General features: G+C 35.3%; 2 protein-coding genes across 2 annotated transcripts in view; both read left to right on the top strand.

Moving 5' to 3' along the window:
• Positions 1–6,718, top strand: part of cacnb4a (calcium channel, voltage-dependent, beta 4a subunit) — a 28,203-nt gene extending 21,485 nt beyond the window's left edge. The window contains exons 5-14 of the mRNA XM_054616008.1: positions 159–286; positions 1,082–1,161; positions 1,328–1,347; positions 1,864–1,944; positions 4,638–4,696; positions 4,788–4,897; positions 5,036–5,187; positions 5,385–5,480; positions 5,585–5,761; positions 6,455–6,718. Coding sequence (XP_054471983.1) covers positions 159–286; positions 1,082–1,161; positions 1,328–1,347; positions 1,864–1,944; positions 4,638–4,696; positions 4,788–4,897; positions 5,036–5,187; positions 5,385–5,480; positions 5,585–5,761; positions 6,455–6,718 — 1,167 coding nt within the window. The remainder of the gene's footprint in view (positions 1–158; positions 287–1,081; positions 1,162–1,327; positions 1,348–1,863; positions 1,945–4,637; positions 4,697–4,787; positions 4,898–5,035; positions 5,188–5,384; positions 5,481–5,584; positions 5,762–6,454) is intronic.
• A 4,877-nt stretch (positions 6,719–11,595) lies between these two features.
• arl5a (ADP-ribosylation factor-like 5A) lies at positions 11,596–22,307 on the top strand. The gene is made up of 6 exons (XM_054616009.1): positions 11,596–11,978; positions 19,940–20,000; positions 20,098–20,245; positions 20,535–20,618; positions 20,808–20,959; positions 21,614–22,307. Exons 1-6 carry the CDS (start codon positions 11,933–11,935, stop codon positions 21,660–21,662), a joined length of 540 nt encoding a protein of 179 aa, XP_054471984.1. The 5' UTR covers positions 11,596–11,932; the 3' UTR covers positions 21,663–22,307.
• Positions 22,308–23,021: the final 714 nt, after the last annotated feature.

Here is a 23,021-nt window from a genome sequence, read left to right as displayed (position 1 = left end):
TTTTGTGTCTCAAGATGGAATTGATTGATAAAAATGAGTTTATTGGATGTGATCTTTAATCTAATTCAAAAGAAATACACATAGAGATAGTGAAAAATAATCCCAGGCCTCTCTCCACCCCCCAGAGTAAAGTTTATGTTATTCTCTCTGATCTACAGAAGTACAACAACGACTGGTGGATCGGCCGTCTGGTGAAAGAAGGCTGCGACATCGGCTTCATCCCGAGTCCTCTGAAGCTGGAAAACATCCGACTCCAGCAGGAGCAGAAACGAGGACGCTTCCATGGGTGAGTCGAGGAGAGGATGAGGAGGAACCAGCAGAAAGGGTAGAGATAAAAAAAAGGGATAAAAGAGAGTTGGAGGGTTTGCAGGGTAAAAAGCCTGGCAGAGGAGAAGGAGAGGAAGTCAGGTGGATAAAAGCCAAGCGGAGCCGTGTGGTCCAACCTCTCAGAGGTGAACCTGGATCTGAGCCACCACAGACATTTTCCATCAGATGGTGAGATGTGTTTCAGCCTCCAAGTCCTGTAGAGGTGTTGAGTATCATCGTCTCTTCTCAGTTACAAAAATAGAATTAAAGGTGATGATTTATGCATTCTACAGAAGCCATGGGAAGAAAGTAATTCTGATCTAAATCAGTTTGTCTCTTGGGTTTTGCCAAAATAATCTCTTTTTTAAGTTCCTTAAACAACAATTTCATCTGTTAAACATGAAAAAAATGTTTTTTTTGCCAGATCAGGATAATTGTTTGTTGTTGTAAGTCTCATTTCGGCCACAAGAGGCTGAAGTGCACCACTACAACATGTTCTAAATTCAAGATTCAGGATTATACTGCGAATAAAGAAGTACAATCATTTGAAATGCTTTTGTAAAAGGTCTGTAAAAGAAATGTAACATAAAAAAGACGTATAAAAGATAATATAATGAATATATTAACAAAAATATAAGAAGCAATAAATTGGGCGAAGGCAGCGTACAGCCTGGACAGGTCGGCAGACTACGCAGGGAGTCTTATCTTATCTGATGTTAAAGTAAGTTAAAAAAATATGACTCTTCTCTCTTTCTATTGGCTCCCGTCATCCTAGCAGTAAGTCCAGTGGGAACTCCTCCTCAAGTCTGGGAGACATGGTGACGGGAACGTTCAAGCCGAACCCAAACTCTGCAGGTTGGTCCAACAGAAACAATGTTCTCTAGATCTGAGAGGAGACGCATGTCGTCAGATTCTGTGTTTGTGTTTGTGTCTTCACACTAGTATTCAATTCAACATCTGTGTTATTGTAATGCTTTATAAAATACAACTTACTGACATGATCTTTCCTGTCTTTTTTCAGGAAAGCAGAAACAGAAAGTGGTGAGTATGGCCCTCATGTATTTACTTGCTTATTTTATATACTAATCATATATTTGAATACATAATCAAAGAGCTAAAAACTAATACAAAATATTTAATAAGTATGAAAAAAGAAAATAAGAAAAAGGTGTGCACAACATTACCTGTTGAAGTAATACAGAAAGAAATGGTAATGGTAAACGATCACTTTAAAAAAAAAATAGACTTCTCCTTCTCCGATAATATGAATGTATTTGGCTGGTGAAGTGAGACTATACACTCTTTATATAATAAATGCAACGATTAGTCCACCGGTTGATTGACGGATAAATGACGGCAACTGTTTTTGTTAAATGACTAATCGTTAAAAGTAATTTTTCATGCAAAAAATAAATAAATGCTCCTATCAGCTTCTCAGATATGTAGATTTCGTGCTTGATATGGTATTAAACTGGGATATTTAAAAACTGGACTTTGACATACTTTAATAATAATTAATATTAAGTCTTAACTGTATACTGTGTGCCCCCCCTCCAGGCCGAGCACGTCCCTCCGTATGACGTTGTTCCCTCCATGAGGCCGGTCGTCCTGGTCGGACCGTCCCTGAAAGGTTACGAGGTAAAATACGAACTTCAGCTCAAACAACTTCAATCTCTTCATCTCAACATCAATGATTTTTTTTTTTTTAAACAACAAAACAGAAGAAATCAGAAAAAAAGATCCCAGCATAAACACATACAGTATATCCCTAACAAAGAGAGAAAATAATAATAATAATAATAATAATAATAATAATAATAATAATAATAATAATAATAATAATAAAAAAATAAAATATTAATAAAATGATAAAAATAAAAATAAAAGAAATAAAAATAAAAAGAAGAATAAAAAAAGAAATAATAATAATAATAATAATATTAAACAAAAAATAAAAACATATATTAAAAAACATGAAAACATCAATGCTTTGAAAAAACTAATTATATAAATATCCAATATTGTGTTTTTTGTACTTAAAGGCATTTTCTTCATCACTGTGTGGGGCTTTTTTTTAATAATTTGAAATTTTATTGTGTTTAATTATAGTAATATTCACAAACACAACAGAAAGGGGAAAAACTAAACTAAACATGAAACAAAAATAGAAATAAATAAATAAAAAAACAAACCCACATTAATACAGGAAAGATCATTATTTGTTGGGGAATATTGCATGATAAAAAATACATAATACTTTACTGATCCATCAGATTCTTGCCAAGTTCAGGTCTAAGAAGTGAACTTTTATTGTGAAATGTGAATATCATCACCTGATCAGAGCTACTTTTCTTTTCATCCCCTGCAAAATTTCAATGATGGTTCATTCAAGGCTCTTTACTCTCTTCACAAACCTTTCTCTCCCTGGCAGAAGAGAAACTGTATGTTGATGAGACATTTCTGGTTAAATAAAAGACTAAAATAAAAAATATAATAATTCCTTCTGAGATACATTAAAACAGAAGCCGGTCATTGATTATCGGTTAGGATTTGGAAGCATCGGTTGTTAACAATAGAGGAGGTGGAAGCTCCGACTCAGTTGTCATGGAATCACAGTCTCCCGATCATGGCGTTGCCGTGGTAACAAGCTTCTGGTTAAACTGCATCAGTCTGAAAAAAGTGGAGCATGGTTGAAATTAGAAACAGAGGATAATGTGTGATGCATCCAACGTTTACATCAGACGGAGAGATCTTAGCTTTTAATCACTTCAGTCTCCTTTTTTCGGCTTATTGTTATAATTTGATGAATCAATATGAGACAGAAAATGATTTCTACAAATAATGAAGCTCATTAAATACAGGATTTTGTGTCAGCAGTGCAGTTGCAGTGGTGGAAGTAGTATTCAGTGTTTACTGACCTTATATCGTAATATTAACATTAAAATCTCTTCAGACATCTAACAAAAACATTTCTGTGTTTTAGAACTCATTCCTGCAGAACTCTATAAAAAGTAAAAGCTGTGCATTCAAAATGTTTCTTACTGTTAGAAAGTCAGGAGCGCCTCAGTGGCCGAGTCTTCTGTAAATAAAGGCAAATAAATACAAAACGACAATAAATAACCTTTAAGTAAAAGAACGGAAGTATTACCAGCAAAATGTACATAAAGAAAAAGTACTCTTCATCAATAATATTGCTTTATTAATACTGATGTATGAATATGTAGGTATTTAAATTGCAATCGCTACTTTATACACTATTGGGAAGTTTAATCCATCTCAATGAATCATATATTAGAAACCAATCATAAGTTTGTGTGTAAAATATTAATATTCTAATAGCTAGTAACTGTCAGATAAATGTAGTGGAAGTAAAAAGAACAACATTTATCTCTAGAATATGGTTGAGTAGAAGTATAAAGTCGCATCAGATAGAAAATAGTAAAGTACAAAATGATGAATATATCTCATTTCTAAATACAGCGGACTGTAAATGTGCTTGTTAGATGGGAGTGAATCACCGTTTGGATCCACAAAGACATTGCTCATGTTAACAGAACAAATTTCCATTTGACATCTTCTCCGTGTTTCAGCTCAAAGGACACGTCGCCCCTAACAACCATCCGTCAAATCATCTCATTCGTTCAAAATCAGAGTGACAACTGGCAGCAGAAACATAAAATCGCCTGTTTAGATTCATGTTCTCACGGCCTCGAGTCAAACAGACCAACAGGAGGAATGACTGTCTTTAAAGAGGACTTTCTCAAAATAAATGGAACCAGTTCCATCTTGAATTTCTGTTTCATTTTGAGGCCTCGGTCTGGCAGTTACACTCTTTATGTTTCAGGCTGCACTTTGCAGTTTTCCCCCGAGTCATCACTTGTGCATTTGGTCGTGTCGACACTTCCCATTGCAGCTCTTAATCACTTTATTAAATGTGGCCCACGTTCACTCTGCAGAAAAGAGCCAGAAGGACAAGAAGCTGTGTCGGTCAAGTGTGTAATTACGGTCTGCACGGTGACAGAAAGGGGCGCGGGTTTGATTCCTAGACTAGACGGCCATTTTTCCGTGGAAGTTTACAAGGTTTTCCGGCTTCCTTTTAAAGTTCAATGGCATTGATGACTCTATAAGGTGTGGATGTGAGCGTGAATGGTTGTCTGTATATATATTGTCAGAATTCCTGTCGACCTGAACAGAATGAACGATTAAAGACAATAGACGGCATCAGAATTATAAAATGACAAGAGTGCATATTCAGTAGACTGTGAGAATGTTGAAGCCTCTTCTGTTTGTTTGCAACATTCCTGACACTCTTTAATATTAATATGCTGCAGGTGACAGACATGATGCAGAAGGCGCTGTTTGACTTCCTGAAGCACCGGTTTGACGGGAGGTGAGCAGTCGATACCGACCTCACAGTTAATCCTCCTCCTCTTCCTCCTCATGCCGCTCTGTGTGATGCATGTGTTTTGTTTCCGTCGCAGGATATCCATCACACGGGTAACAGCTGACATATCGTTGGCCAAGAGGTCAGTACTAAACAACCCCAGTAAGAGGGCCATCATTGAGAGATCCAACACCCGCTCCAGTCTGGGTAAAGCCACAGGAACTGTTCCTCCTCAATGATGTGCATGTCTTGTAGGTGTCCAGATTGTTTAATGATCCTCCTTTTCACGCTCCGTCTCGTTCATAGTTGTTCTGCTGCATGTTGTCTTCGTTGTTCTTCTTGCAGCGGAGGTCCAGAGTGAGATAGAGAGGATCTTTGAGCTGGCCCGGTCCCTGCAGCTGGTGGTGCTGGACGCAGACACCATTAACCATCCAGCACAGCTCATCAAGACCTCGTTAGCGCCTATTATCGTCCACGTTAAAGTGTCCTCGCCTAAGGTAAGATTGAAGGCTTAGATACTAGATAGACATCTGATAACTGTGCTGCCCTTTACTATCAGGATGGTGTATCCAACTAAAAACGTATCTATTGAGGTTTGAGTCTGCACCCTGTTAGGAGGAGAAGTCTGACTGTTTAATCCACAATCAGAGACGTTTCCTTGTGTCTTTATACTGTCCTAATGTTCTTACCACAGGTCCTCCAGAGGCTGATCAAATCAAGAGGGAAATCTCAAAGCAAACACTTGAACGTGCAGCTTGTTGCAGCAGAGAAACTATCACAGTGTCCTTCTGTGAGTGAACTTCAAACACGCTTTTAAACTTAAAACAAGCAGCATCTGCTTAGTTTGTGTCAGTCGTGAAGTTCCACTCTTCCTCTCTTCTTTTCCCACCACAGGAGATGTTTGATATCATTCTGGATGAGAACCAGCTGGAGGACGCCTGTGAACACCTTGCAGAGTACCTGGAGGCTTACTGGCGTGCTACACACACTTCACTCAGCACGCCACTCAACCCCCTGCTGGGACGCAACCTGGGCTCCACCGCTCTGTCTCCGTATCCTGCTGCCATTCAGGTGAACCTGTCAAATAAAAAAAAGTTGTTGTATTGTATTCTCCTCCTTTGGTAGTTAATTTAAAGTCTGAACTCCCTGATTATTTATCAGCGGGTTTGTGTTGCTGCCTGTTGCGCATTTGTGTGCACAACAGGCAGTGAAGCCAATGTGGAAGTGTCTTAAAGCTGCATTCTCTCTCCTGTCCAGCAGGGGGCGACTCCTCTGGTTGTATAGAAGTCTATGAGAAAATGACTCTACTTCTCTCTTGATTTATTCCCTCAGTAAACATTGTAAACATGAGTTTATGGTCTCAATCTCTAGTTTCAAGTCTTCTTCAATACAGCATGATGTTCATTTAGTAAATGATGCTCCATTTAGAGTCAAACAGACCATAAAGCAGGGGATGCTTTAGGGCCGTGCTACTGCGATTGACAGGTCCTGGACGCTACCAGAGCCTTCCAAATATGGTCATTGGTTGGCCTTATCCAACAGTTGTTTTTGTTTTCTAAACCTCACTGTTGTTGTTTTTTTGCATAAAACTAACTTTTGTTTCTAGACTGCACTTCGATAAACCTAAAAAAGACGTTCAATGTTATTTCTGCAATACTTTACAAACCTTTTGCCAATGTTGTATCATATTTAACATCATTATGCAGATTATGTATGTATTGTTGATAAACTGTTTACCAAATCAGTGTTTTTTCTCTCAAACAGGCCCAGAGAAACCGCAACAGCAACCACACAACGACAGACCTTTCCCCCGTTGAGCGCCACAGCCTGATGCCCGCCGATGAGAACTACCACAACGAACGGGCGCGGAAAAACCACAACCGCCTGTCCTCGGGCTCACAGCACAGCCGGGACCACTCGCCTCTGGTGGAGGAGGACTACCAGGACCCCTACCAGGACTCCTACAAACCTCATCGTAACCGGGGGTCCCCGGGCAGCTTCAGCCAGGACTCCAGGAACCAGCACTGAGCTTGTTTGTCTTTCTCTAACCAACAACCGTGGACAGAAGAGTTTGAAGCAACCTCGCTGTTATAGATCAACTACACTCATTTTGGACTTTTAACAACTTCTTGTCGGTGTGTAGTACCTCGTTTTTCATTTGGTTTTCTGCCAAATGAGCATTTGAACATAAGGAGTCAAAGTAGCACAAAAGCAGAAAAGTTGCTGGACCTGATCTGCCCCGTGATGTGGCTTGGGAGTGAAGTTCACTTGCAGGTGATAATGTGCAACGTTGGCTCTTCTGGACCCTCTCAGCTGTTACAGTAGCACGCAGGTAGGACTGTGATTACAGGACGCTACCGGCCTCAAGCCAGTGCAACGCAGAACCAGCGTCGTTGATCAGCCAGCCGAGTTTCATGGCAGTTTGTGAAATAGTCAAGAAATGCAATCTATTGGTTTTGTGTACAGGGACACCAATTGTCTGTTATTTTACTTGTTGCCCAGCACGAAAACAATGCCAATGGAAAATCAATTAGGATCCTTATTCCTGTTGGAGACACAAATTTAATGCAACTTAATTGTTGTTTTTGTTGCCTAACTGTTGGTTTTGTTGCCTAAACCTAACTGTTGGTTTTGTTGCCTAAACCTAACTGTTGGTTTTGTTGCCTAAACCTAACTGTTGGTTTTGTTGCCTAAACCTAACTGTTGGTTTTGCCTAAACTTAACTTAAGTTTTCTAACTTAATGACGCCCCTTAAAAAAAGCTGTGCCAAAGCCACCAAAAAACAGAAAATGTATGTCCCTGTACACAAAACCAATAGACTGCATTTAGTGACAAGCATTTTGTGACAATTTCACAATCTCCCATGAGACTTTGTTTGGATCATCTCTGAAGATGTTCTCACGCGTCCCGGAGCAGATAGAAGAAGAGAGTAACGCGTCGTTTGTTTGCCACCGTCCGCGATGTGAGTGTTATAAAATCCTGTGGAAGCCTTTTATCCCAAATCCAGAGTTTTACACGTTTTGTTTTTGAAGTGACATACATGGACGGTGTTGTGGTTTTCTCTTCGGGGTTCATATGGTAGCTACCTTGTACCCCTTTCTGTCATGGACCATATCAAGACATAATATATATAAAAAAATCATGCAGATGTTGACGGATTTCGATGCTCCAAACCTCAGGAAGTGTGCTGACAGATGTAGCGTTTATCACCCATCTGATGGGGATTTGATTCTGGGCGAGATTTTATGAATTAGTTATTTAAATAAAGATATTAATATAAGGAAGGAACACTTCCTGGACTAGGAGACACTAGCGTTGTCATGACAGCATGTTCTTTTTTTCATACGCAATGCATTATTCAGATTAATAGAACTGGATGTAAGCGAGTGACTTATTTTGAGGGCTTCCTGATGTAAATACAGTCAAAATAATCGGTCAGAAAATCAAATTTATTTAAAGTTTCAGATTCCATTCATTTCTTCTTTTCACAGTCTTGCATTCAGCTTCCAACATTTGATTAAAAAAAGATATATTTCCTCCATCTTAATTTAATATTAAAGATTTTATGAAACTTGTTCATTGAGTAGCATTTAAAAAGCCCCCCCGAATCCATATTTTTCATATATATATTGCATTCAATTTGAGTTTAATTAAAGATTCCTAATGAGAGAAACTATTTGAAAGCACTTGGACAGTACTGCGCTGCATTTGTCTTTTACTTGCTACTCTCATGAAAATGTACAGCAGTTCTTTTTTTTTATCAGAAGAATTCACCTGTATGCTGCCAGCTCTTACAGGATTAATATACCTTTTAATGACATATCCTTGTATCTTGTAATTTAATATATGTTTCAGCTCAAATGCCAGAGATCTCATTGAGCTTCAGTGATTCTGGAAAATGAAGATCAACATGGAGACTTCTGTTCTTATCTGCCATTTACAGTAGCTTTTATTGATTCAAAACTCTGAAGCAACAATTTAAAATATTTGAATACTGCCTGTGAGAGAATGATGCATTGATTAGAAATGTGTGTGCACAGTTGTAATGAAATAAACTGCCCTTATGCTGTTGTATGGATAGCACTGTTTTTTGTTCAAAAAAACACACACACACACACACACACACACCTGTTGTTTGTCTTTATTTATTCATATTTCTTGATATTTTGACTACAAGTAACAAAACTAATATGTATTCATAATAAAGCTATCAATTGTTTGGTTTATAAACAAATTATAAACACATTTTTCCAGAGCCGAACATGGATTTTTAGTCCAAAAGTCAAACTGTGTAGAAGATCTGTGTATCATAGAAGAAAGACATCAAATATTTCCACTTAAAAAGCTGGAACCAGAGAATTTCCGGCATTTTGCAGGCCATGTAATTCATAAATGTACCTATCGTTTTAGTTCAATATTATCATTTACTATAATATGACTTTATTGACACCCATCTATATACAGTGCAGTTCAGTACATGAGCAAAATTGTGTTTCCCTGCTCCCGTTGCAAAATCCAAGGAATGAACAAATGAAGAGGTACAGAACAAGATACAGGACAAGGTGCAAGCATTTAGGGAATAACAAACATGTGGTGCAATAACAGAAAAATATAAACAAAGAAAGTAGTTTGAATAAAAATATAGGTATGTAAATGAACGTAAACAAAGTGCAATGATAAACACAGTTTTATGTTCTCTCAGGATATTATGTCTAATTTATCTTTGGGAATTTAGACATTTTATATAAACATCTCTCTCTCCATATATATATAATATAGATAAATAAATATATTTAATAAATATATATTTATTTATTTATTTTGTATGTAAATGTAAATAATTAAATAAATAATTAAATAAACATATACTTATAAAATAAAATAAAATATAATTATTTTTTTAATTTAATTTTTATATTTTTTTATATATATATCAATTTTTACATTGATGTATATATATATATATATATATATATATATATATATATATATATATAAGTATTTCAAAAATGATGATGGGATAATAAAATCTTCTTTGGTTGTATTAATATATATATATAGTAGTATTCCAAAAATGATGATGGGATAAGTAAACATTTAAATTTGATTGTATTAATATATATATATAGAGTATACATGTTTAAATATGATATCAAATAGTGTATATGCATATATTTGTAATTATATATATATATATATATATATATATATATATATATATATATATAGTATATTAGTTATAATTATATTCATATTCATATTATATTTATCTAGATTTATTTTGTAATTAAATATAAATAAAAATATGTATTTAAATATTTTTGAAATATATATATATATATATATATATATATATATATATATTTAAATATATATAGTATATATATATTAAATACATATTTAAATATAATATCAAATATTGTATATGTATGTAATATTCATATATATATACAGTATACATATTTAAATATAATATCAAATAATGTATATGTATGTTTATGAATATGTACATATAGTTTATTTTTTATAATTATATTAATATTCATATTATATTTATGTAGATTTATTTTGTAATTAAATATAAATAAACATATGTATTTAAATATTTTTTAAATACATATATATATACAGTATACTTATTTAAATATAATATCAAATATTGTATATGTATGTATATGTATATATAGTATTTTTTTTTATAATTATATTAATATTCATATTATATTTATATAGTTATTTTGTAATTAAATATAAATAAACATATGTATTTAAATATTTTTTAAATACATATATATATATACAGTATATGTATTTAAATATAATATCAAATATTATATATGTATGTATATGTATATATAGTATTTTTTTCTTTATAATTATATTAATATTCATATTATATTTATATAGAGTTATTTTGTAATTAAATATAAATAAACATATGTATTTAAATATTTTTTAAATACATATATATATACAGTATATGTATTTAAATATAATATCAAATATTGTATATGTATGTATATATATATATAGTATTTTTTTTATAATTATATTAATATTCATATTATATTTATATAGAGTTATTTTGTAATTAAATATAAATAGAAATATGTATTTAAATATTCTTTTAAAAACATATGTACATACAAAATATATATATATATAGTATACATATTTAAATATAATACCAAATATTGTATATGTATAATTTATATATATATATATACAGTATACATATTTAAATATAATATCAAATATTGTATATGTATGTATATGTATATATAGTATTTTTTTAATAATTATATTAATATTCATATTATATATCTATATAGAGTTATTTTGTAATTAAATATAAATAAACATACGTATTTAAATATAATATCAAATATTGTATTTGTGTGTATATGTATATATAGTATTTTTTTAATAATTATATTAATATTCATGTTATATTTATATAGAGTTATTTTGTAATTAAATAAAAATAAATATATGTATTAAATATATATATATATATATATATATATATATATATATATATATATATAGTAAACATCTTCTTTGGTTGTATTAATCATCTATATATATATACACAGTATAAATATTTAAATATAATATCAAATATTGTATATGTATGTATATGTATTTTTTTATAATTATATTATATATAGTATTTATATGTTATTTTTATAAATATAAATTAATATTCATATTATATTTATATATTATTTAATATATATTAATATATAAATATATATATATTGTATTAAAATATATATATATATATATATATATATATATATATATATATATATATATATATATATATATATATTTATTCTAGCTCCATCACCTGTACCTTTACTCCTGCAGCTCCACACACGCTTTGTACCAGCAGTCGCAGTGCGCATGCGCAGGTCTGACAGCTAAGCAGCGCAGCGGACACCGAGCAGCTAGCCGCAGCACCGCCGCCGATCCGGGGTCTGTGTTCCGGGGTCTGTGTTCCGGGCAGCACCCTCCCCTCACCTCACCCCCACACCCTCACACCCTGCGGGGGAGACCCGTCTCTCTCTGGATCCACCGGGATGGAGGTCCTCAGGAGCCACGCCAGCTCTCCGTCCGTGTAGCAGCTAGCAGCTAGCAGCTAGCAGCTAGCAGCTAGGCTAGCAGCTAGCACAGAGTAGCATCCCGCTAGCTAGCTGTTTACTGTGAGCTGGTGCACGCTGGCATCGAACCACCGCCATGGGGATCCTGTTCACCAAGCTGTGGAGGCTGTTCAACCACCAAGGTAGGGAGGAGGCCTTTATTTACTGTATTATTTATCATGATTTATTTACTTTATTTACTTTATTTACTTTATTTACTGTATTATACTCTATTATGCTTTATTTACTACTTATTTATTCTGCTTTATTTACTTTATTATACTCTATTATACTTTATTATACTCTATTATACTTTATTATACTTTATTATACTCTATTATACTTTATTTACTACTTATTTATTCTGCTTTATTATACTCTATTATACTTTATTATACTCTATTATACTCTATTTACTTTATTATACTTTATTATACTCTATTATACTTTATTATACTTTATTATACTTTATTATATTTATTATACTTTATTATACTTTATTATACTTTATTATACTTATTATACTTATTATACTTTATTATACTTTATTATTATTATACTCTATTATACTCTATTATACTTTATTTATACTTATACTTTATTATACTCTATTTACTTTATTACTATTATTTATTATGCTTTATTATGATTTTACTCTATTATACTTTATTATGCTTTATTATACTTTATTTTATACTTTATTTACTTTATTATACTTTATTATACTTTATTATACTTTATTATACTTTATTATGCTTTATTATACTTCCTTTATTATACTTTATTATGCTTTATTATACTTTATTATACTTTATTCTGCTTTATTCTACTTTATTATACTTTATTCTACTTTATTCTGCTTTATTCTGCTTTATTATACTTTATTCTGCTTTATTATACTTTATTATACTTTATTCTGCTTTATTCTGCTTTATTATACTTTATTCTGCTTTATTATACTTTATTATACTTTATTATACTTTATTCTGCTTTATTATACTTTATTCTGCTTTATTATACTTTATTCTGCTTTATTATACTTTATTATACTTTATTCTGCTTTATTATACTTTATTATGCTTTATTATGCTTTATTATGCTTTATTATGCTTTATTACTTTATTATACTTTATTCTGCTTTATTATGCTTTATTATACTTTATTCTGCTTTATTATACTTTATTATACTTTATTATGCTTTATTATACTTTATTATACTTTATTCTAATTATTAGCTTTATTATACTTTAATGCATGCATGATCAGTTTATTTTAATTTATTCTAATGGTCAGTTTATTTTAATTTATTCTAATGCATGCTCAGTTTATTCTAATGCATGTTCAGTTTATTCTAATGCATGCTCAGTTTATTTTAATTTATTCCAATGCATACTCCGTTTATTCTAATGCATACTCCGTTTATTCTAATGCATACTCAGTTTATTTTAATTTATTCCAATGTATACTCCGTTTATTCTAATGCATACTCAGTTTATTCTAATCCATGCTCAGTTTATTTTAATTTATTTTAATGCATGCTCAGTTTATTTTAATGCAATGTCTATCAGCTCTACCACCATGCACACCCCGTGTTTACATTGTTTCATTTCGTCCATTAAAGTGGTGAAGAATGTTTTTTTTTTTTTATGCACAAACTCTGCATTATTCATGCTCCCCGGGGGATGGATCCCAGCTGATCTGGATTATGTCACTGCAAGAAAACACCCTCTGTAACATGAGTCCAAACGGACGTTCCACTAGCCACCAGAGGAGTCATGGGTGTAGGCGGCCACATCAGCACACTGGAAACACTTTGACCTTTGCACTGCCTCACCTAATCAGTGTTGGGAAGGACGTCTCATGTCTCCTAAAACACATTTCCTCGTTTCCTTGCATCTCTCCTTGCATCCCTGCTGGGAGGGACTAAGATGCAAGGAAACGACGCAAGTGAGGGAATCGAGGAGGCAATTTAAGAGACTTGGGATGAACCCAGTGTCAGGTAACACAGGTGACCCACAGGGCCTTTCACACGCTGCCCGGCCGCTCTAAAGGAGGAATATCTGGTCATTTTTCACTCTCCAGTTTTAGTTGGTCGTCATGACTAGAAAGTACTTTACCAAACTGTAGAAGGGTGTCAGCTGTGAACAAGAACAAGAAATAAAGTCTGTTATATGTCCTCTAGATCCTAAAGTGCTTCTGCTGCAGGGACTTTTATGCACTAAATTGTACAATTTAAGACAGAAAGGTTTGTTAGATGTTAACATATGTGAAAGAGAAACTCTATTTACTCTTTGTTGGACAAAACAAACTGTGAAACTGCATGTTTCACAATTTGCTGACAAATAACAGTTTTAACAATTGATCCAAAAAAGTAAAACAAAGTAGATAATGCAAATTTCCCCGCTGCGGGACTAATAACGGATTATCTTATCTCTTAATAAAGGATTATCTTATTTTATAATATGTGACTCCCCAAACTGTAGAACGATGTCAACTATGAACAAGAAATAAAGTCCATTATATGTCCTCCAGATCCTAAAGTGCTTCTGCTGCAGGGACTTTTAAGCACTAAATTGTACAATATAAGACAGAAAGGTTTGTTAGAGGTAAACATATGTGAAAGAGAAACTAAATTAGTCATAACATTTACCTTGAATTGCTGCTTTTCTCTGTTTTATAACATTGTAAAGTGACTCTCTTTAGCTTTTTTGTCTCTTGGTTGGACAAAACAAACAATCTGGGATGTTTCACAATTTGCAGTTTTAACAATTGATCCAAAAAAGTAAAACAAAGTAGATCACATGTGACTCCCCTAACTGTACAAGGGTGTCAGCACTAACCAAAAAAACAGAAAAAAAAGTCAGTTATATCTCCTCCAGATCCTAAAGTGTTTCTGGTGCATTGACGTCTGTCTAGTAAATTGTACAATATGAGTGAGAATACAAGACAGAAGAATTGTTAGAGGTTGACACACATGAAGTAAATACTTGATCAGTCAAACATTTACTTTGGATTGCTGCTTTTCTCTGTTTATACCTTTGTAAATAGACTCTCCTGAGAGTTTTGTCTGCTGGTTGGACAAAGCAAACAACCAGATGCCACATTGAGCTCTGGGAAACTGACAGACAATTACACAATTTGCTCATAATTTACAATAAGTGTTATTTGCACATTACTTCGTTAGTTTTAATGTCAGCAATACAGTTAACCCGGAAATAAGTTCACACTTTGCTGGGCAACTCTAAAACAGGAATAACTTAAAAATGTCATCATCTAGTTTTTGTTGGTCATGACTCCAAAGTAGATCAGGTGGGACTCTCATAGCTGTGGAGGAGATCGCTGTTCACCTTATTGTAAAATCTAAGTGAGAAATGTTTGTTTGTTGATTGAGCTGAAACAAATCTTTCAGTTGTCAATCTACAGAAAATTGTATCAAATTAACCTTATTGTCTCCCTAGCGTAACAAAGGTACATCCAATACTAATAACACAACACATCATTAAAAACAAAATAAGCAAATTAGTTATGCAATAAATAATAAAAAAGAGAGATCATCTTGTAAAAATAAGTGTTCCCTGATGTTCTCATTCTGTGTTCATCTGAAGACGCCACATGATGTGAAAATGTGTTAACAGTCCAACAAAAGAGTCATTTATATATTTATCATTAAATTAATAATAATAATCACCTGCAGGCCTACCCAACTTTTAATTGACTTTATAAAATGTCAGACAAACATGCTTTTGACTGCCATCTTTGTCTGGTTAGTCATCAAGCAGCACCTTCTTCTAACAGATCGTCATCCCTGAGCTCGGCTCTGCTTCCATCCATCATGTCTCTGGAGTCTGTGAGGTTTTTATTGTTTCTCTTGGATCGCTCCCCGGCTGCACGTCCAAGTCTCAGGAAGTCTTACTGGGGCCGTCTGTCCCCAATTGATTGATTCGCCCCCGTGGAAGAACAGAAGTTCATTCACAGTGAGGAGCAGGAGGGCATGTGATTAGACAGATTTCCCCCAACTGTTTGTTGTTTCAGGGCCTCAAGACAACTGACTGATTCAACATTATGATTCAAACTTACATCGTATCAGAGATTTGTTCTGATTTCTGTCCATTTTTTAAACATTTATCTTATTTAGGGTGATGGGGGGCTATCCAAGCCTATCGCCTCTCATCGGGCAACAGGTGGGGTAATAATAATAATAATAACTTTATTTATATAGCACCTTTTTAAAAACAGAGAACACAAAGTGCTCTAACAGACAAAGCAGCAAAAGCAAAACAATAAAACAACAGAAAGCTCAACAGTGAGGCCAAACAAAGCAAGACTAAGGAGTTAAACCCTGAGGAATCAATAATACCAGCGATAAAAATAGAATTAGAAATCAAATAGTAATATAAATCATAAAATAAAGCAGTAAAGTGACATCACATAAAAGCAGTCTTTAAAAATGGGTTTTAAGAAGTGATTTAAAAGAGGAACACTTGTATAGACAGACCAACACATTCACACTACAGTAAAAAACAAAACACGCTGCTAGTTCCACCCTCTCAAATGTGAAGACTTCCCACGTTCTTCTCATATTTGATAGTAAATTGACTTTCTGTGCTGTTGGTCTGACAAAACAAGCAATTTGAAGACGTCGCTTTGAACTCTGGGAAACTGTGACGAGCATTTTACACATTTCTCAAACATTTTATTAAACCAAACGATTAATAGGGAAACAAATCTGAAAAACAAAAAAACTGCCCAGACCTGCTTTTGATGGTAGGAGGACATGCATGCAGCCACATGTACATTGCATGTAAGATTGTTTATTATTGGTTTAGTAAGAATGTATGCAGGCAGCTTAGCAACCACCTGCATGACCTTTTTAGATTTTGTTTTGCTTCTCAAACATGTTCCAGCTGCACAGAACTGACTTGTGACCTCCAGATACTGAAGATAGTGTAGTGAGCTGTGTGTTATGTCTATGCATGCAGTCTGTTATGTTTTGATAAATCTACATTTGTTTTATCTTGCTGTGCTGTGTTTGTGGTTTAACATGATGGAGTTGAATAGAAACGCTTCAGTAATTCTCTTTCACAGCTGCTTTCACTTCCTCTGCTTTAGTGAGGTTTTAGTTTAACAGCTGTACGCTAACTGTAAATGGTAATGTACATTTTTAAAGAGCAGAAAATGCTATTTGGCAGGGTTCACAGTCACACTGGTGGACTTTCAGAGAGTTTCCAGACAGGACAGATGAGGGGGCTTTCTAAAAATTTGTTGGGCAACAAATATACTTCTTTAATATTTCTGGAATACACCTTATAGTCTGAAACCACTAATAAAAAGCACTCTTCTTTTATTTGTAATCTACTGAAGGAACATTATAATTTCCCTGCTGAATTCATTTCACAATCTGTGAAATGCTGGAGTGAATTGCTGCCCATTTCTTCATTCTTGCATTTGTTAATGCGTCTCATATCACTGTGGAAAAAAGAAGTGTGCTTTGAATACAACATATTATAGATTATTTATGAACTGGCTCTGAGCAGTCAGCCTCCATAAACAGGCCGGTGCTGTGGTTTGTGAGGAAGTATCCCGTCATTCAGACTCAAGGTGACATCTGTGCTAGTGTGTTTGGCCAAACGTCCGTCAGACTTACTTTGTTGTTCTGTGCTGGCTGGATGCAGCTTTTATCAGTTGAGGCTCTCTTGACAATAGCCAAAAGTACCCAACACACTTTGGGCCTGTTTAAATAAATATATAACTAATTAATGAATAATAGTTCTGTTGCCTTCACATGGAATCACATGGAAACACCCTCTGGACGGATCAGGAAAAACAAACACATAGTTCAACAGAATGGCAGGACAGCAAAACAAAACATGTTGCTATGGTGATGTCGTAAAACATATGAAATTAAACATTTTTGTTAGTCTACTATGTCTTTGCATGTAGCTTTAAAATGAAGGTATCTCTTATATTTATATTACAAACTAAAATAACTTGTCGAGGACGGCAAAAAGTTACCATTCTGTACATTAGGACGTCAATGGCGTCTACCGTTATCTCTGCCGCTCTCACCTCGTTTTCCTATTCTGTCATTGTTTACTACATCACGTCCGCTATCTACCACCGGACTGATTTCATGCAAATGCAGCATTAGCAAGCCGGCAACACCCAGTTCTGCTGAGTGAAGCCGATGTGGAAGTGTCTTAAAGATGCATTCTCTCTCCTGTCCATCAGGGGGCGACTCCTCTGGTTGTATAGAAGTCTATGAGAAAATGACTCTACTTCTCTCTTGATTTATTCCCTCAGTAAACATTGTAAACATGAGTTTATGGTCTCAATCTCTAGTTTCAAGTCTTCTTCAATACAGCATGATGTTCATTTAGTAAATGATGCTCCATTTAGAGTCAAACAGACCATAAAGCAGACACTTCAGTTCATTGGCTGCCAAAAAAACAAGATGAATACTGTATTCAGTAGAAATGTGATGTGCTGGAGAACTTCAAGCTCCTGAAATGGAAAAAAAACAACCTAAAAAACACCCAGAATTGATCTTTAAAGCTGTTGCTTTATGAGTTCTTATCAGTTGGAGAACAATGCTTCCCTCATGCACATTCCTCTATGTGTTCGTAGTTATGTGATTGCCTGGCTTTTTGTAGATCAAACGTGAAGATCATTCTGATAAGCCATCCTTTTCAAAAACATGTCTAGGAGCAGAATAGTCTGTAGAAGGGTCTTTTTCAGTCATGCTCCAGTTCCTGATTTACCCATTATGCCGTAACTAAAAAACACCAACCAGTCTCTGTTCCTCATTTCTCCTCCGTGTTGTCACAGGATATGAGACATGGCAACGTATTTAACTTCTAGATTTAAGAAAAGAGCCTGTAGTGCCCATGAAGTTTGGGTAAAAATGTCACAAAAGATTTATAGAAAAGCAACCCGAGTTCTGATCCCTTGTGCAGTGAACTCGTGCATCCTTTACTTTCATCTTACAGAAGAACATCTTACTATCGTCCTGTCACTTTAGTGTAGCAACAGCGAGATGGCAGTTCATCTTACTTGTCACATCCTGTTAGTTTCTTTTCACAGGTAAAGCCGTTAGACTATGCATGTGTGTCATCTCCACAGCTGCTGCTGGGTTCAGCCTGATTGTACAAGCTTGTTAAAAGACCACCAACTCATCTGTAGGTGTGTCTCAGTTATGCTCGATGTGTGAAGCCACACTATTTAGTTCTGAAGGATAAATGCTGAAGACGTTAAAAAGGGGGGGTCGTTGTTTGAATCGCACGGTGCAGTTCAACATCGAGTCATCTTTAAACCCTCTCAACACAAGGCTGTTTCGGGGCGTTTTCTGCTCCTGTCACATTTATCTGTCTTTGGCCTTGATTTTCACTTTAATATAAAAGTTCTGCTCCTCTATGGAAACAAAACAATCATGACTAGAAGTAGACATAACCCACACATGTCTTTTGTATAGAATAACACAGTTATAATGACAAAATCATCCATTGTTTGCCAACAAAAATTGGCAAACAGTGGAATCTATATCTCCAACTTTTTCTGTCCACAAGTGTTGCCAATGTTGGCAAAAAATGGAGGCTCTACATGAACTATTTACATTTTTACAACCTCTACATAACGCCTCTCCTCTCTGCTCTGTGTTCAGCAGCCTGAAGTTCTGTCAAAGTTTCACGTAATTGTTGTCGTTGACTGCTGGTCTTAGCTAAATCAAAAATGTCTTCCTAGTTGCGCTGAGGAGCTCAGAATTTATTGTTTTTTACAGAATCTAGTTACTTGAAATGGTTTTGTTTGGGGTGAAACTTTAACAGACATGTAGGATGAAATGTTGTTGATGAAATATCACAATTTTACTCTTGGTTTTGGTTTCTTTTTCTGACGGAAGCGTTTGTCACACAGGAGGTGTTCAAAAGCCATCGAAAAGATGAAAATATGACGATAATGACTGTTAAACAGTGTTATTTTGGCTGTTTAAACAAAACATGCTTTTCCATCCCGCCTGGTGCTTTTTTGGGTGCAGATGGTTTAAAAGATTGCTTGGCTGAGTTTAAATAAGAGTCTGTGAATTCTTTCTAAGTGTCTTTATTCCTTTCAGAGCACAAAGTTATTGTTGTGGGCCTGGATAATGCTGGCAAGACCACAATTCTATACCAGTTGTGAGTATCCAAACATAGTTTTATCCATCCATAATATGTCTAATAAATGGATAGTCATTTTGTGAATGTATTTTTCTCCCTGTTTTGTATGTGACAGTTCCATGAATGAGGTGGTGCACACCTCTCCTACGATTGGGAGCAACGTTGAGGAGATTGTGGTCAACAACACCCATTTCCTGATGTGGGACATCGGAGGCCAGGAGTCCCTGAGGTCATCGTGGAATACGTACTACACAAACACAGAGGTAAACAGCAGGTTACGGTGGCTCACTTGGCTCAAAAAGAAAACTAATAACCACAGGGATCTGCTTCAGGATTGTGGTTTTTGTGTGAAAGATTTGTATAAATATGTTTATTAAAAGTCAGGCTATAATTAGAGGTCAGATTTCTCCACAGTTATTCTTAAATACCAGAGAATGTCTGCAGACTTCCCATTATTCTGCCGTCCAGTGAGAATGCAGTGCCGTTGTGTGGATGCTGAGATGCTTTATCTTTTCATTAATTGTCCATTATTTCTCCGTTATCTCTAAACAGTTTGTCATTGTGGTGGTCGACAGCACCGACAGAGAACGGATCTCTGTGACCAAAGAGGAACTCTGCAGAATGCTAGCACATGAAGTGGGTAACATGAAAAATGATAATGATTACTATTTACTATGTCAATATATCAGTTTACAAATCAGGTTGTATTAAAGAAAAAAAACCGTCTGAAAAGTCCTGGAAAAAGAGTGGAAACGAACGATGCTCCAAACTATTCTGTGCGGCCCCGTTCTCTACAGTTCTTCATGTCTCTTCTCTGTCCTCCAGGATTTAAGAAGGGCAGGGCTGTTGATCTTTGCCAACAAGCAGGATGTGAAAGGCTGCATGTCCGTGGCTGAGATCTCCCAGAGCCTCCAGCTTACCTCCGTCAAAGACCACCAGTGGCACATCCAGGCCTGCTGCGCCCTCACTGGGGAGGGGTGAGGGCTGCGTTTACTGCTCACTCTTGTTATATTAGACTGTAGGGATGCAACGGGTCATGTATGGGATCAGCACAAAATAGAAAAGGAAGCAAATGTAACTTTTAGAGATCCATATTGGCAGATACAGATCCATTTGTGAGATAACATTTAAACACATCATGATAACGTTATAATTTACCTTCACACAATACTCATTTTCACTGAACAGAGCCTGAACGCATCATAATGTAACGGAACAGATTGGTTGTTTACAATGTAACATTATCAGAGATCAGAGACTATAAAAGCATAAGTGAAGTCCTGATCTCATATTTTACTGAATATTGGAGGATAACGATCGTCAGTAAAACTTTATTTACACTGTGATGGTTAACGGTAAACTGTGGAATTAATCCGCGGTTCCTGTGTGGAGGAACTGTGAGGGGGATCAGTACGGATCACGGATCAACTACAGTCAGTTACACCTCTATCAGTCTGCAAAGAAACCCAAAACCCAAGAAACGCCTTTGTGCTTTTATGTAGGAAAAACTGTAAATATTTAATCTTGATGCCCGTCTTTCTGCCTCTCATGTCTCTCTCTCTCTCTCTCTCTCTCTCTCTCTCTCTCTCTCTCTCTCTCTCTCTCTCTCTCTCTCTCTTCCACTCCTCCAGGTTGTGCCAGGGTCTCGAGTGGATGATGTCCCAGCTGCGTGTGAGATGATGACCTTTTGACTTTGATCCAGAGTGCGCCCTCGCTCTTTGTGTTCTCTGCCTCCGGACGCGAGCTTGGAACGAGGATGGAGAGGCGAGCTTCGGGTTGACGGACGGGCGCCGCCCTCTCCTCTTTTCCTGTGACGCTGACGGGGGGGCGGACCTTCTACCAGGACGTTACATTCTCCTGATGATAATTTATTTTACAAAAGACGTCTTGAACTCAGAACAACAACAAAAAAAAAAACTTGACCTTTTTTTTTAAAGGAGGACAACAACAAAAGAGACTATTATTTAAACTGAAATGTGTGCACGGTTTTTCCTTTTTTCAGCAAAACACAGTCGTCAGCAAAGTGTCTGACGTTGAACTGTACGTGGATTCCTCTCCGGCTGTGTGTTTGACTCTAGCCCACGGTGGCCTTGCAGTATTGCCAGACTGGCTGTGGCAGTTTTCATTGCCCCCCCCTCTTCTCCTGTGTGTACAGTCCAGTATTCTCTTTTAACGTGGTGCCTGATGCAGAATGTTGGAGTGATGACGGTGACTGAAAAACATGCAGAAAAAGGAGGGTAACAAAAAAAATCACAACATACCCTCTTCTTTTCAGTCCCTACGAATGATCAGTGAAATAAAGTGTTTTTATCTGTTTCAGGTGAATTGCAGTGTGTCATGAATGGCTCTTTTTTTTGGTGAACTATATATATATATATATATATACTATTGTGTGGTTTTTTTTCATGGTGCCTGATGCTTTTTTCAGGGAGAATGATGAGCAGCTACAGGAGTAGAGAGGAGAGACAGACGAGTGTTTCAGGGAGAGAAGAAGAGACTGAGCAGCTCACAGTGAGTGGTTAGGATAGGAAGAAAAGCACAGCATAGTAAAACTGTCACAAAATCCAATTAATGAGAACTTAAGCCTAGTTTATTACCGCCATAGTGAAGCCTGCGTGAGATGTGCGCTCCATAAAATGCACAAAAGGCTCTGCTAGTGGTCGCACCAACTGATCGTACACCTCTGAATTTTTAAACTGTCACAAATAGTTGACTGAAAAAAAGCATCAACATGTCTTGGGATTAAACAAAAAGGACAATTCATTTTTAAACGCTTTAGAAACTGGAGGTCTTAAAAATCTACATTTGAGTAAATATTTTGCAGGCAAATCAAATAGTTTACAGGATATTCAACCTTTGTTTCTTTACAATACATTTAATACTTGACTTCTTTCTTTACACGGCTTGTATAAAGGTAATAAAGTAGTTAATGAAAATGAGATTTGAGTTTATAGATGATTACAATCACTTCTCGGCATTGAGGAAGTTTTACGGCGTTTTGCCGGTTAAACTCATCGTCGTCTTTATTCTTCACCTAAA

Source organism: Anoplopoma fimbria, chromosome 16 (assembly GCF_027596085.1).
Source record: "Anoplopoma fimbria isolate UVic2021 breed Golden Eagle Sablefish chromosome 16, Afim_UVic_2022, whole genome shotgun sequence".
NCBI lineage: Eukaryota > Metazoa > Chordata > Actinopteri > Perciformes > Anoplopomatidae > Anoplopoma > Anoplopoma fimbria.
The sequence above is the reverse complement of the archived record's forward strand: the minus strand, read 5'-3'. Positions and strand labels throughout refer to the sequence as shown.

What these genes read in the sequence shown, in the direction of transcription:
- arl5a (XM_054616009.1), top strand. Translation starts at nt 11,933, where the DNA reads ATGGGGATCCTGTTCACCAAGCTGTGGAGGCTGTTCAACCACCAAG. An exon ending in GAGGCTGTTCAACCACCAAG is followed by an intron (nt 11,979 to 19,939) that starts GTAGGGAGGAGG and finishes TATTCCTTTCAG; the next exon opens with AGCACAAAGTTATTGTTGTG. An exon ending in CGTACTACACAAACACAGAG is followed by an intron (nt 20,246 to 20,534) that starts GTAAACAGCAGG and finishes ATCTCTAAACAG; the next exon opens with TTTGTCATTGTGGTGGTCGA.